The 14,174-nt window shown below is 35.8% G+C and overlaps 1 protein-coding gene across 1 annotated transcript in view; it reads left to right on the forward strand.

The window, feature by feature from the left end:
• The window catches only part of PIBF1 (progesterone immunomodulatory binding factor 1), a 199,467-nt gene that overhangs the window by 169,336 nt on the left and 15,957 nt on the right, over positions 1–14,174 (forward strand). The window contains exons 14-15 of the mRNA XM_065895935.1: positions 5,742–5,872; positions 12,063–12,147. Of these exons, the coding sequence (XP_065752007.1) occupies positions 5,742–5,872; positions 12,063–12,147 (216 nt within the window). The remainder of the gene's footprint in view (positions 1–5,741; positions 5,873–12,062; positions 12,148–14,174) is intronic.

Below are 14,174 nucleotides of genomic sequence, written 5' to 3' on the forward strand. Positions count from 1 at the left end.
TTTAATTAACTAGTGAAACTGGTTGTACAGGTAAGTAGGACTTAGTTTTATTTTTGTCCAGCTGCATATTTGAATGTTCATAAAGTAACTTAGTAGAGTAATAAGATTCCAGTGACATTGTAATAGATTTTAAAGAATGATTACCAAAGCAAGGAAAAAGGACACTAAAACCCAAACCATAGAAAATATTTATGGTATTTTTTTCTTTATGGCTCTCCTTTCACTGCAATGAATTGTGTCCAAAAAAAGTCTTCTTTCCTTTCACTATTCATTTCTTATTCTTTGAGGAATTTTTTTCCTGGGCTATACTTAATGCAGCCATAACAAAAATGTCTAGTATAATTTAGATGAATAGTTTACATAGCTTTTATAAAGTGGTCCTCAAACTGTGTGCAGATATCCTCTAACAGTTGGTCAGCCACCTCTTGGCTTCACTTTCCTCCTCACCTACCTGGACCTCATGGTTGATCATTTTCACAATGAATGTTTCTGCCTTTGATTATTTCTGCCTTCCTCTCTACCTTCCACTATACCCATCCTGCCCTTCTCTCCACCTTCAGCTTCGAGGCTGCTAGTAACTCGTTATTTTTTTTTCCTTGTGAGAGGGAGACCAAAAAACTTGCAGTGCTACGGACTTCCCTGGTGGTGCAGTGGTTAAGAATCCACCTGCCAATGCAGGGGACACAGGTTCAAGCCCTGGCCCGGGAAGATCTCACATGCTGCAGAGCAACTAAGCCCATGTGCCACGGCTACTGAGCCTGAGCTCTAGAGCCCATGAGCCACAACTGCTGAGCCCATGTGCCACAGCTCCTGAAGCCTGCACGCCTAGAGCCCGTGCTCCGCAACAAGAGAAGCCACGACAATGAGAAGCCCACACACCACAACAAAGCGTAGCCCCCGCTGACTGCAACTAGAGAAAGCCTGCGCGCAGCAACAAGGAGCCAACACAGCCACAAATGAATTAATTAATTAATTTGTAAAGAAAATTGCAGTGCTAAAATAAATATGTTTAGATCTTAATTTGAAGAAAAAAATGTATAGAACTTGTAAATGTAGTTTATTTGAGAAGGAAATAATAATCATTTCTTGTCCTAGAAAAACAGCAAATCTTTAGCCTCAAACTTGTTAGGGGTTGTAAAGGAAAGAGGAAAAAAATTTTTTTCATATAAAAAGCTAGACATTTTTTGTCAAAAAACATTTAAGTTCATAAAGCAGGAATTTTATAATTTATTATTCTGCATAATAAAATACTCCCTTCCCCACCCCCTCATCCTTATAATAATAGATACCCACCCTTTTGTTCTTATTGTTCAGTTTTTGCATATCCAACTTTAGAATACCTTTTTTGAGAACTTACTATATACCAAAGTAGGGGCCTCCTGATACTGACAGTGCTGTGTTTAGTCCTGTTCTAGCATACATTTCATATTTGCTTAGGAGAAAAAGAGTAAACACAAAGAAACAAAAAGAAAACTAAGGTTGGGACTTCCCTGGTGGCCCAAGGGTTGGGAGTCTGCCTGCCAACGCAGGGGACACGGGTTTGAGCCCTGGTCAGGGAAAATCCCACATGCCGCGGAGCAACGGAACCTGTGCACCACAACGAAGAGTAGCCCCTGCTCGCCACAACTAGAGAAAGCCCACATGCAGCAACGAAGACCCAAAGCAGCCAAAAATTAATTAATTAATTAAAAAAAAAAAAAAACACTTAAGGTTGGTTGAGTATACAAAATGATAAAATCCTTTAGAAAGAACTTTGGTCTTATGTGTCAAGTGTATTACATAGTTATACTCCTTTAACCTTAGTGCATCTTCTGTTCTGAAAAAATTTAACAAACAAAATATTAAGAAAAAACGTCTAGGGACTTCCCTGGGGGCACAGTGGATAGAACTCTGAGCTCCCAATGCAGGGGGCCTGGGTTCAATACCTGGTCAGGGAACTAGATCCCTCATGCATGACGCAACTAAGAGTTCACATGACACAGCTAAGGAGCCAGCAAGCCACAACTAAGGATCCCACGTGCTGCAACTAAGGAGCCCTTCTGCCGCAACTAAGGAGCCCGCACAGCGCAACCAAATAAATAAATATGAGAAAAAGATAAAACATCTACAATACAAAACTAGTTTGTTTTAGCATTATTTATACTAGTCAAAAATTGATAGCATCCTAAATGTTTACTAGTATAAACAATGTAATTAAACTCTAGCACATTGGCTTACTAGACAGTTTTGTAACCATTAAAAATACAAAAATATAAATGAAGGTATTCTAACAGCCTGGAAGAATGATTATGATATAAGGTAAAGTAAAAAAGAATAATATAAAGTTGTACATAGTATACAACATAGTATATATACAACTATATACATAGTATACAACTGTACTAAGTTGTACATAGTATATTAACATTGAACAATCCAGAAAGGAACTAAAATAATTTCATTTATAAAATAAAATAGAAATAAATTTGATCAAAGGGGAGAAAGACTTGTACACTGAAAACTACAAAACATTCCTGAAAAAAATTAAAGAAGACCTAATAAATGGAAAGACATCCCAGGCTAATGGATTAGAAGACTTAAGATTGGGCTTCCCTGGTGGCGCAGTGGTTGAGAGTCCGCCTTCCGATACAGGCGACACGGGTTCGTGCCCCGGTCCGGGAAGATCCCACATGCCCGCGGAGTGGCTGGGCCCGTGAGCCATGGCCGCTGAGCCTGTGTGTCCAGAGCCTGTGCTCTGCAACGGGAGAGGCCACAACAGTGAGAGGCCCACGTACAGCAAAAAAAAAAAAAAAAAAAGACTTAAGATTGTTTTTTGGTTGGTTGGTTTGGGGGTTATTTTCTTGAATTTTTTAAGTTGAGGTATCATTGATTTACAACATTGTATAAGTTTGAGGTATACAACATAGTGATTCACAATTTTTAAAGATTATACTCCATTTATATTTATTATAAACTATTGGCTATATTTCTTGTGGTGTACATTATATTCTTGTAGCTTTTTTTTTTTTTTTGGCCACTCAGCTTGTGAGATCTTAGTTCCCCAACCAGGGATTAAACCCGGACCCTCAGCAGTGAGAGCATGGACTCCTAACCACTGGATCGCCAGGGAGTTCCCACTTATTTATTTTATACCTACTAGTTTGTACTTCCCCTACCCCTCTCTTCCTCCTCCCTCTTTTCCCTCTTTCCACTGATAACCACTAGTTTCTTTTCTATATCTGAGAGTCCTTTTCTTTTTTGTTATATTCACTAGTTTGTTGTATTCTTTAGATTCCACAGATAAATAACATTATAGTATTTGTCTTTCTCTGTCTGACTTATTTCACTAAGCATAATACCCTCCAAGTCCATCCATGGTGTTGCCAGTGGCAAAATTTCATTCTTTTTTATGGCTGAGTAGTATTCCATTGTGTGTGTGTGTGTGTGTGTGTGTGTGTGTGTGTGTGTGTATACCACATCTTCTTTATCCATTCATCTGTTGATGGACACTTAGGTTGCTTCCATGTCTTGCCTATTGTAAGTAATACTACTGTGAGTATTGGGTTGTGTGTATCTTTTCAAATTAGAGTTTTCATCTTTTCTGGATATATGCCCAGGAATAGGATTGCTGGATCATATTGTAGTTCTATTTTTAGTTTTTAAAGGAAACTCCAGACCGTTCTCCATAGTGGCTGTATCAATTTACATTCCCACCAACAGTGCACGAGGGTTCCCTTTTCTCCACATCCCCTCCAACATTTGTTATTTGTGGTCTTTTTGGTGATAGCTGTTCTGACAGGTGTGAGGTGGTATCTTACTGTGATTTTGATTTGCATTTCTCAGATGATTAGCAATGTTGAACATCTTTTCATGTGCCTGTTAGCCATCTGTATATAGAAGACTTAATATTGTTAAGATAGATAACAGTACCACCCAAAACAGCTTACAGATTCAGTGTAGTCTGTATCAGAATCCCAAAGGCATGTTTTTGCAGCAATAGAAAAACCCATTCTAAAATTCATGTGGAATTTCAGGTGACCCCAAATAGCCAGAACAATCTTAAAAAACAAAAGTTGAAAAACTCAGATTTTAAAATTTACTGTGAAGTTACAGTAATCACAACAGTGTTGTGCTGGCTTAAGGATAGACATATAAGACTGATGGAGTAGAATAGAGAGCCCAGAAGTAAATCTCACATATATGGTTTTTCCAGTAAGGTTGCCAAGACCACTCAATGGAGAAAAGACAGTCTTTTCAACAAATGGTGCTGGTAAAATTGGATATCTATGTGTAAAAGATTGAAATTAGACCCATGTCTTACACTATATACAAAAATTAACTCAAAATGGATCAAAGTCCTAAATTTCAAAAAGAAAGGTATAAAACTCATAGAAGAAAACATAGGAGAATATCTTTATGACCTTGGATTTGGTAGTGGTTTCTTTAAAATGACACCAAAAGTATGGACAACAAAAGAAAAGTAGGTAAGTTGGATTTCATCAAAATTAAAAACTTTTGTGATCCAGAGGGCAGTATCAAGATAGTGAAAAGACAACCCACAGAATAGGAGACAATATTTGCAAATCATACAGCTAATAAGGGCTTAATATCCATAATATATAAAGACCTCCTACAATTCAACAGCAAAAAAAAGAAAAAAAAAAGACAGCCTAACTAAAATATGGGCAAAAGACCTGAATAGACATTTCTCCAAAGAGGATATACAAATGGCCAATAGGCACGTAAAATAACTTTGTTGGCGAGGATGTGGAGAAATTGGAACCAAGTGCATTTCTGGTAGGAATCTAAGATGATGCAGCCACTATGAAAAACAGCTGGCAGTTCCTCAAAAAGTTAAATATAGAATTATCATTGACCTAGCAATTCCACTCCACTCCTAGGTAGATACCCAAAGGAATTGAAAACAGGGACTCAAAACAGATATTTATACACCACAACATTGGTCACAATAGCCAAAAAGTGGAAACAACACAAGTATCCACCAACAGATGAATGAATAAATAAAATATACTATAAACATACATTGGAATATTATTTAGCCATAAAAAGGAATGAAGTTCTGATACATGGTACAACCTGGGTGAACCTTGAAAACATTATAATAAGTAAATTAAGCAGACAAAAAATGACAAATATCATATGATTCCACTTACATGAGGTATCTAGAATAGGCAAATACATACAGACAGAGAATAGGGGTTTCCAGGAACTGGGGGATAAGAGGAGTGTTTTTGCTTAATGGGTATAGAGTTTCTGTTTGGGTTGATGAACATGTTCTGGAAATAGATACTAGTGATGGTTACACATCAAGAATGTACTTAATGCCCCTGAATTGTACACTGTAAATTGGATAAAATGGTAAATTTTATGTTATTTATATTTTAAACATAATTGTTTAAAATTTTAATTATACATAGTGATTTACGTACATAAATTATATATAGTGGTTTAGGTACATAAGTAAAGATGGAAGGGAATATGAAGACATGAAAAATTACTAAATTATCATGTGATTATATTATTTTGAGTAGAAATAAAGTTCAAATAAAAGTTTCATTTTTAGCTAAAGAATAGTTTTGTTGATTAATAATTTTTAAAACCTTCGAATTTATACAGGAAGAGCTTTTCAGAGTAATTCATATAAGGGAGAGTTGGTGTACTGTATCTGTGCTAGAACATTTTGAACAATTTTAGGTTCTTATAAAATTGTCTAGATTTTAATGAAATCTGTTTTTCTTTAGCTTGACAGGGCCAATTCTCTGTTAAACCAGACTCAACAACCTTACAGGTATCTCATTGAATCAGTGCGCCAGAGAGATTCTAAGATTGATTCACTGAAGGAGTGTATTACCCAACTTGAGAAAGACGTCAGGTAAACCATCTACAAATCTTTTATTTGAGTAATAAAGGCATTGTAAGCACAATACTGCTATAGACGAATTCAGGTTGGAAATTGTGAAGAAAATATTGAAATAACGAAGGGGGTCTTAAATGTAATGAGTTCAATTTCTCTTAGAAAAACTAAGGCACATCACATTTAAGGTGTTCAAAAACAGATAAAATGTACAAATTTACTTAGATTCATGTTGACTTTACCAAGGAATTTTTAGGCATTTCTTCCACTGACCCTTTACATGAAGTAAACCATGAATTACCTCGATGTAAATAAATTCCTTTCACTTCCTTAGATGATTGAAATTGTTTTCTTACATGACACCTTATCCAAAAGACTTGCTCCACTGAATAATCATTCAAATTCTTTACCTGTTCATCTATATGATCATTTTAGTCTTTTTAAATAACAGTAGAAGAATGATTCTATATAAAGAAAGAGGTTTTAATTCATGGATGCTTAGTTAGTTGGCTTGTTATTAGATTTTAAGATTATTTAGAATAAGTAATTAGATAAATTATCAACCAATTTATAAAGGTAGAAGCAAAGAATTAGATGGGAGAGAAAATTCTTAAATTAAGGAATTAGAAAAGGTAGTTTATTGAAAAATATAGTTATTGGAAAAGATAGCTATTAAATTCAGGTTTCCTAAGATATATAACCAAAAATATAAAACTGCTGGTAATTAACTCCAAACTGTGAGTGTTCTTTTTGATAAATCAGAGTAGCTATCTTTTCCTCTCGTTTCTACCCCACCAAAATAATTGGTCCAAAACTTTATTCCTGATCAGAATTTTTTGACAATATAATGAAGTCATTTAAAATCACATTTATGTTTTAAATGTCAACATGAGTAACAATTTATTTGTAGATTAACTTTAAAGTTAAAATTAATATTTAGAATATTCATAACCAGCATTAATAAATCAATTCAGTGAATTAATTAAATAGTTCTATAAATAGCTGTTGGGAGCAATAGAAATTATGTCTCATCATTCACTGGAGACTTGCTTATCTTAAGGAAATTGAGGAAAGAACCCCAAAGAGAACCTTTTCTTTCCATATTATATTTTCTTTCCATATTATATATTTGATATATTTGAAATTTTGTATAGTGTTTTGTCTTACCTTTGTAATCTTGGAGCAGGGATATATAAAAGGCCTGTGGAAAAAATTACCTCTTTCACAGTTACCTTCAAGTAGGTTTATTTGAATAGTTATTTTACCAAGAACTAGGAAAGCTGAAAATGTTTAATATAAAGAAAAATAATAGCCAGCTACAGGAGAAAATTGTAATGATGAACAAATTCAGCCCTAGAGAAATTTAGCACCTTGTCATCTAAAAACATATTAGTTTTGTGATAGGGCCAAAATTTGAATCCAGATCTGTCTGCTTTCTAATTCCATACTCTTAACCATTATGTTATACTGCCTCCCTATGTTCTAATCTGAATAAGGGATAATTTTTCTTTAACTAATGTAATTAACGAAAAGAAGCAAAAAAAAAAAAGTGTAGAATAGTGGTTAAAAGGAAGGCTTTTAATGAGTTGATAATTGTTGAGGCTGGGTGACAGATACATTGTTATAGTTTCTCTCTTGAAATATTTCATAATAAAAAAAAAAATTCCCTATCTGCATTGTCCAATATGGTAGCTGCTAGCTACATGTGGCTATTGGGCATCTGAAATATGGTTAGTGTTTCTGAGGAACTAAAATTTTAATTTTATTTGAATTAAATTAATACTAATTTTCATTGCCACTTGTGGCTAGCTAATAGCTATGGTATTGGACCCTATAGCCAATTTTCTCATCTGTGAAATGAGAGTAGCACCAACAGCACCTAATTCACATGGTTATTCAGAGGATTAAATGATATAACCTTTGTAATATATATAGCACTATTCCTATACATTGTTAAAAATGCTTTTTAAATGTTTGCTATTACTAGTATTGTCTTATATTTAACATATTTTTGTGTTGAAAATTATCTTTGAAGTGAGAAATAACATTTCTCAAAATATGCTGAATTTTGACAAAAATTAGGACTCCCTTAATTACAGCAACAGTAATCACAAGAACTATGCCAATTATGGAATTAAACAAAAACAAAATATTTTGTGTGCTAAACATCTGAAGGCTTTAAAGCTGTCTGTGTCTCATATATTTATTGTATACTATTTTAGTAGATTCTGAACTAATATTTCACAGGATATGAAGTCTTGCTCTTCATTGAAGCAACTATCTTCTAATGTGAAAAGTTAAGGTGCTTTCAGAATTTTAATTATGGCTTGTGAGATGCTGTAGCTGTACCCTGATGACGTGAATGAAAGGATGTGATGCCATACAATACAATCAACAAGTCAGATACAACAGGTTAGATCACATTTCTATCTACCATCACCCTGACTCTGAGCCAACGGCATTTCAAATAGAGTAGAATTATCCTGGGCTTTGACTACACGTCAGCCTGATTTCTCTTCTCATGGTAAATGTGTCTGTAAAATGTAGATATTAATGTGAACATCAAGGGGTAGTTGTGAAAATTAAATGAAGTAATATATATAAAAAGCTTCCGGCACACAGGAGGAGCTCAGTAAATGTTACCTCCCTTCCTTTTGTCCTTCATTAATTCGAAATTTAAACATTCGATGATCCATCCAGAAAGATGACTAAGTGATTATGTTCCTTGATCATTCCTGTTACTTTTTGCTGGGTGTGGATTTTAATTGTAAAGAATACTTACATTAACTGGTTAATTTGTAAATGTTTCTCTAGCTTATACAATAAAAGCTCTTTAAAGAACTGAATATAAATTTTATCATTTTCTTACAAAATAAAACAATATCACATCCACAACTTGCCAATTTAGCCATCGATACAATTTATTCAATGCCTAGAAAGATTAGCGCAAACATGCACTAAAATGAAATTGTGATAAACATGTTAAAAGCTAACATTTGAGATATCACTACTAACTGTCATTAAAGTAATACTCTGTTCTAAAAGTAGTACTTTTAACTCTCCTCCACCAATCCATAAGAGACAATCTGCGTTATAGTGTTTGATCTATAGTTCAGGACCAAAGGAAGCATAGAAAGAGAATAATTAGCATAAGTTTTCTTTCTCTGTTTTCAATTCGCCATTTATCGTTAACTAGTCATTTAGGAAGAAAAGACTACTTAGGCACTTATAAGGCTAGGCCAGAGTATATTGATCCAGGAAGTTAAAGAACAATATATCAGGAATATGTTTTCATATAGCAGGTGAAACAGAGCCATAAACATGAATTTCTGAGTAATAATTAACAGTGAATTGAACAATTATGGGTGTAATATACCATTCACGGTAGACGTGCTCATAAGGAGATTTGTTTTGTAGTTGCTTTATGAGTCACACATAGAAGCTTTGTATTTTTAAAGGTAAGTTTCCACTGTTATGAAATGTCTTATGGAGACTAAACTTCTATTGAGTAATTACTGTGTGTGGAAGAACACAGTATAATCATCATCGTATTCAGTTTTAGAGACCCACGTGTTGAAGGTAGTCTCCCTTGTAATTTAAGAAAGAGAAGGCTAAGACTTTGAAAATATATATCCAAGTATTGTCTGTGGAGGCAACGTCTTGCAAATAGAACTGAGTTGCTTTGTCAACCAGTTTATCCACTTACCTTTTATTCCATGTTATATGTTTAGTTTTGTTATTTAAATATGGAATACTTACTTTATTCTGAAAAAATTAAACACTACATATAAAGCATTTGTAATGAATTATTCAGTCAAAATTCTTTAATTACATCAACATTCCGTTCCTATTACACTACACTTTATTTAATGGGTCTGTTGGTATTTGAGAGCCTACGTGTGTGTGTCGTGTGTCTGTGTATGTGTTTGTGCAAGCGCACCCATGTATGTACTGCATGTAAGCGCATGTTTACATTCTGTGTGTATGTGAGTACATGTATACGAACATGTATATGTGCATGTATATGAACACATCTGTTCCTTGAATATTCCTATTCGTATTTACTGAACATTTATTTTCACTTTGAAAAATATTTTGGGGACTTCCCTGGTGGCTCAGTGGTTAAGAATCCACCCACCAGTGCAGGGGACACAGGTTCGAGCCCTGGTCCGGGAAGATCCCAGGTGGCACAGAGCGGCTAAGCCCGCACACCGCAACTACTGAGCCCACGCGCCGCAACTACTGAGCCCACACGCCGCAACTACGGAAGCCTGCACATTCTAGAGCCTGTGCTTTGCAACAAGAGAAGCCACTGCAGTGAGAAGCCCGTGCACCGCAATGAAGAGTAGCCCCTGCCCACCGCAACTAGAGAAAGCCCACATGCAGCAACGAAGACCAAACACAGCCAAAAAATAATAGAAAAATAAAAGAAAGAAAAATATTTTGTCTTCAGTGTGACCCTAGCTAAAGAGAGAATTTTAAAGTTACAGAAACACCTGATCTTTACCGTGCTTTGGGGGACTCAAGCAGAACACAGCGCTCAGTTTCCTTTTTATCATCTAGTTCTTTTCAACTCCTCGGCTCAGTAGGATCTCTGACGCCTAACTCCAAAAGTCAGTTTGTTTTTATGCTGAGCTGCTTACCTTTATTGACATTTAATTACTGTTTTCCTCTGATGACTGTTTCTCATCTAAATTAGTAAAACGATATAGCATTTTGTAGAGTTTTATGTGCTCGGTGTTTTATGTAATCATTCATTAGATAATTCACATGTCCCTTTGACATACATGAGTATTATTTTCCACTTTTACGGATGTGAAAACAGGTTCAGTGGGGTGGTATGTGTCGTGCTTTACACCACACAGTTGAGTCAGTGGCACAGTTGGAAACAGAAGTCAGAGTTGCATCTAGTCTTTCTTCTCAGAGGACAAACTCTGATGCTTCCTTGGGGAAGTTCTCAATTAGTAGGAAGGAGGAAAATGTATGTTTTTTTTTACTCTTAAGTCCTTGGAATTACCAGTGCTTTCAGAATACTACTACTATTCACTGAGTTTAAAAAAACTTCTCCGTAATATTTTGAAAATTGGTGGCATTCTATTTTCTTAAAGTATAACTTAAAACATCTTACCTGTTCAGCAAAACAATTCTCATTAATTTTACCGTTACAGATTTTGTTTTGACATTCAAGGAATTATGTTGCTTCAATTCAGTGTTGCTTTTCTTAATCCTTGTAGTGCTTTCTGGGTAGACTCATCCCAGTGGCATTCAAAGAATATTTTATTTAATGGTTCTAAATATTTTTATATGTTGAATAATCAAACTCCTGACAATATAAGACAGGCCTCAAATATTTATGTTTTAAAATATTAACATGTCCTTACAATTAGGCTTCTCATCCTTTCCTATCAGAAGATAGGTCATTTCAAAAAGAAATTCACAATGCGGACTTAGAAGTTGAAGATTGAACTAAGAATTTGGAGACAAAAATTGTTTCCCCGAGGGCTTCCCTGGTGGCGCAGTGGTTGAGAGTCCCCCTGCCGATGCAGGGGACACGGGTTTATGCCCCGGTCCGGGAAGATCCCACATGCCATGGAGCAGCTGGGCCCGTGAGCCATGGCCACTGAGCCTGTGCTCCGCAACGGGAGAGGCCACAGCAGTGAGAGGCCCGTGTACCGCAAAAAAAAAAAATTGTTTCCCCGAATTTACTGTAGATCAAATATCTGATTCATTTATCTCACTCAGTTATATACCTGGTAATTTAGTATGTGATAAATTATAAGATACTACTTTCAGTTTTAAGGATAAATGTTGTACTTTGACTTTCAGTGTCTCAAATTTTAATATGGTGCCCATACGTACTTTCTTTTTACCTTTTATATAAGTCCCACTTCATCTTTTTACATTTCAGGAGTAACCAGTCATCTTTAAAACACCAATTTTATGCCCCTACTAGGCAGGAAAGTATTCTCAGAAAGCATCTCAGTTGCATTGTCAAATAGTTGTGAAAAGAAAAAGTATTCTTATAAAATAGCCAGGCCAATGATTGAATCAAACATTGTAGTCACTGATCTGATATCTTTATGAACTATAAATTTAATTTTTCTTTAATTCAAACCATCAGATTTAGTCTTTTGCTATTTATTATTTGTTAATTAAATTTATATTAGTATGACAACTTTTAAAAACTTGGTGGGTTTTTTTTTTCCAGCAATTTAAATAAAGAAAAGTCAGCTTTACAGCACATGAAGAATCAAATGGCATTAGATTTGGAACAACTTCTGAATCATCGTGAGGTACTTTTTCCATTTTGTCATAATTTTTACCACCTTAGGCTTTTTCAAAATCATATTGGGTTAAGATTATTGGATCCCAGTAGTCTGTGTTAATTATGAGTTAATTCTTATTTCTGGAATGCTCTTTCTTGATGGCCCCTATTGCCTTGTTCATATCTCTGTCATTGAATTTCCATGTTATTTAATAATTATCTGTCTTATCCCTTTCTCCCTCTAGACAGTAAATTTCTTTTTTTTTTTTTTTTAATATTTATTTGGCTGCGTCGGGTCTTAGTTGTGGCATGCAGTATCTTTAGTTGTGGTATGCGGGATATTTTAGTTGTGGCATGTGGACTCTTAGTTGCAGCATGTGGGATCTAGTTCCGTGACCAGGGGTCAGACCCAGGCTCCTTGCGTTGGGAGTGCTGAGTCTTTCCCCCTGGACCACCAGGGAAGTCCCTAGACAGTACATTTCTTTAGTGTACCTCTGTCTTATTCATCATTGTATGGCCAGTGCCTGGTGTACAATATTTGTATTGAACTTTAAAATTCATAAGTTTTCTTTTAATTTGTTCCTCACAAAAAATATTTTAAAGGTAACAGAATCCCTATTTTATAAAAGAAGAAAATCAGGTTTTTGTGGCTTCCCCAGAGCCAGGTGGTAACTAAGAGATAACCCCAGTTTTTTTTCCTCATTTTTTTAAGTCAGATTTATTGAGATATGATATACAATAAAATTTACCCTTTCCAGCATACGTTTCTATGATTTTTGACTAATGCGTACAGTTGTGTAACCATCACCATAATCAATATATAAAATCGTTCCATCACCCCAAAAAATTCCCTCTTGACCCCTTTGTAGTGACCCTTTTCCCTAACTCCGGTTGATCTGTTTTCTATCCCTATAGTTTTGCCTTTTTTTTTTTTTTTTTTTTTTTTTGTGGTGTGCAGGCCTCTCACTGTTGTGGCCTCTCCCATTGTGGAGCACAGGCTCCAGATGCTCAGGCCCAGCGGCCATGGCCCACGGGCCCAGCTGCTCCACGGCATGTGGGATCTTCCCAGACCGGAGCACGAACCCGTGTCCCCTGCATCGGCAGGTGGACTCTCAACCACTGCGCCACCAGGGAAGCCCTATTAGTCTTTTTAGTCTCGGTTTTTTCACTTACCATGAAACAGATCAATCTATGTTGTTGTAAATATTAGTAATTTGTCCTAATTTTTATTGCTGAGTAGTATTCCATTGTATGGATATACCACAGTTTGTTAATCCATTCACCAGCTGATGGACATTTGAACTGTTTTCATTTGGGAGTGCCTATAAATAAAGCTGCTGTACACAATTGTGTACGTATTTTTGTGTAAATATAAGTTTCCATTTCTCTTGGTAAATACGAGGAACAGGACTGCTGGGTCATATGGAAAGTGTTTCATGTTGTAAGAAACCACCAGACTATTTTCCAAAGTGACTGTGTCTTTTGCATTCCCACCAGCAGTGAATGAGAGTTCCAGTTGCTCTGCATCCTTGCCAGCAGTTGGTACCGTTAAGCCTAGTTTTTTAATCCATGAATTTTTTCCACTGTACTATCACTGCCTTGTCTTAGCCATGTTTTTACCGTTTTGCTGTCCTAACAGAGAAAAAATGCTCAAAACAGATCATTGGTTTATGAGTATCCTGAAGACATTGTTTCCTAGTCTGGGAAAGATATATCAGGTATTTGGGAAGAAATTATTGGAAGGAAATTATTGAGAGAGATGAACTAGGGAATATTCCTGGAAGCAGCTCAAAGATGCATATCATCTAGAAATGGTGTCAGGGGAATTGGGGGAAGTGCCCAGAACAGCCAGTAGATAACAGTTGAATAAGAATAACTTGGATAAATAAAATTTTTTGCAAGTTAAAATCAGGGCTGAGACTAAGGTGAGGGCAGCCAGGCACTGAAGGCACAGAATAGAGGAGGTGCCCCCTCTCAGAGGCATGCACAGTGCAGCGCTGGCACCTGAGACCTTGCCTTACCCTAGTCAGGACCCTGTGAAAATGATCTAGTATG

Source organism: Phocoena phocoena, chromosome 18 (assembly GCF_963924675.1).
Source record: "Phocoena phocoena chromosome 18, mPhoPho1.1, whole genome shotgun sequence".
Taxonomy (NCBI): Eukaryota; Metazoa; Chordata; class Mammalia; order Artiodactyla; family Phocoenidae; genus Phocoena; species Phocoena phocoena.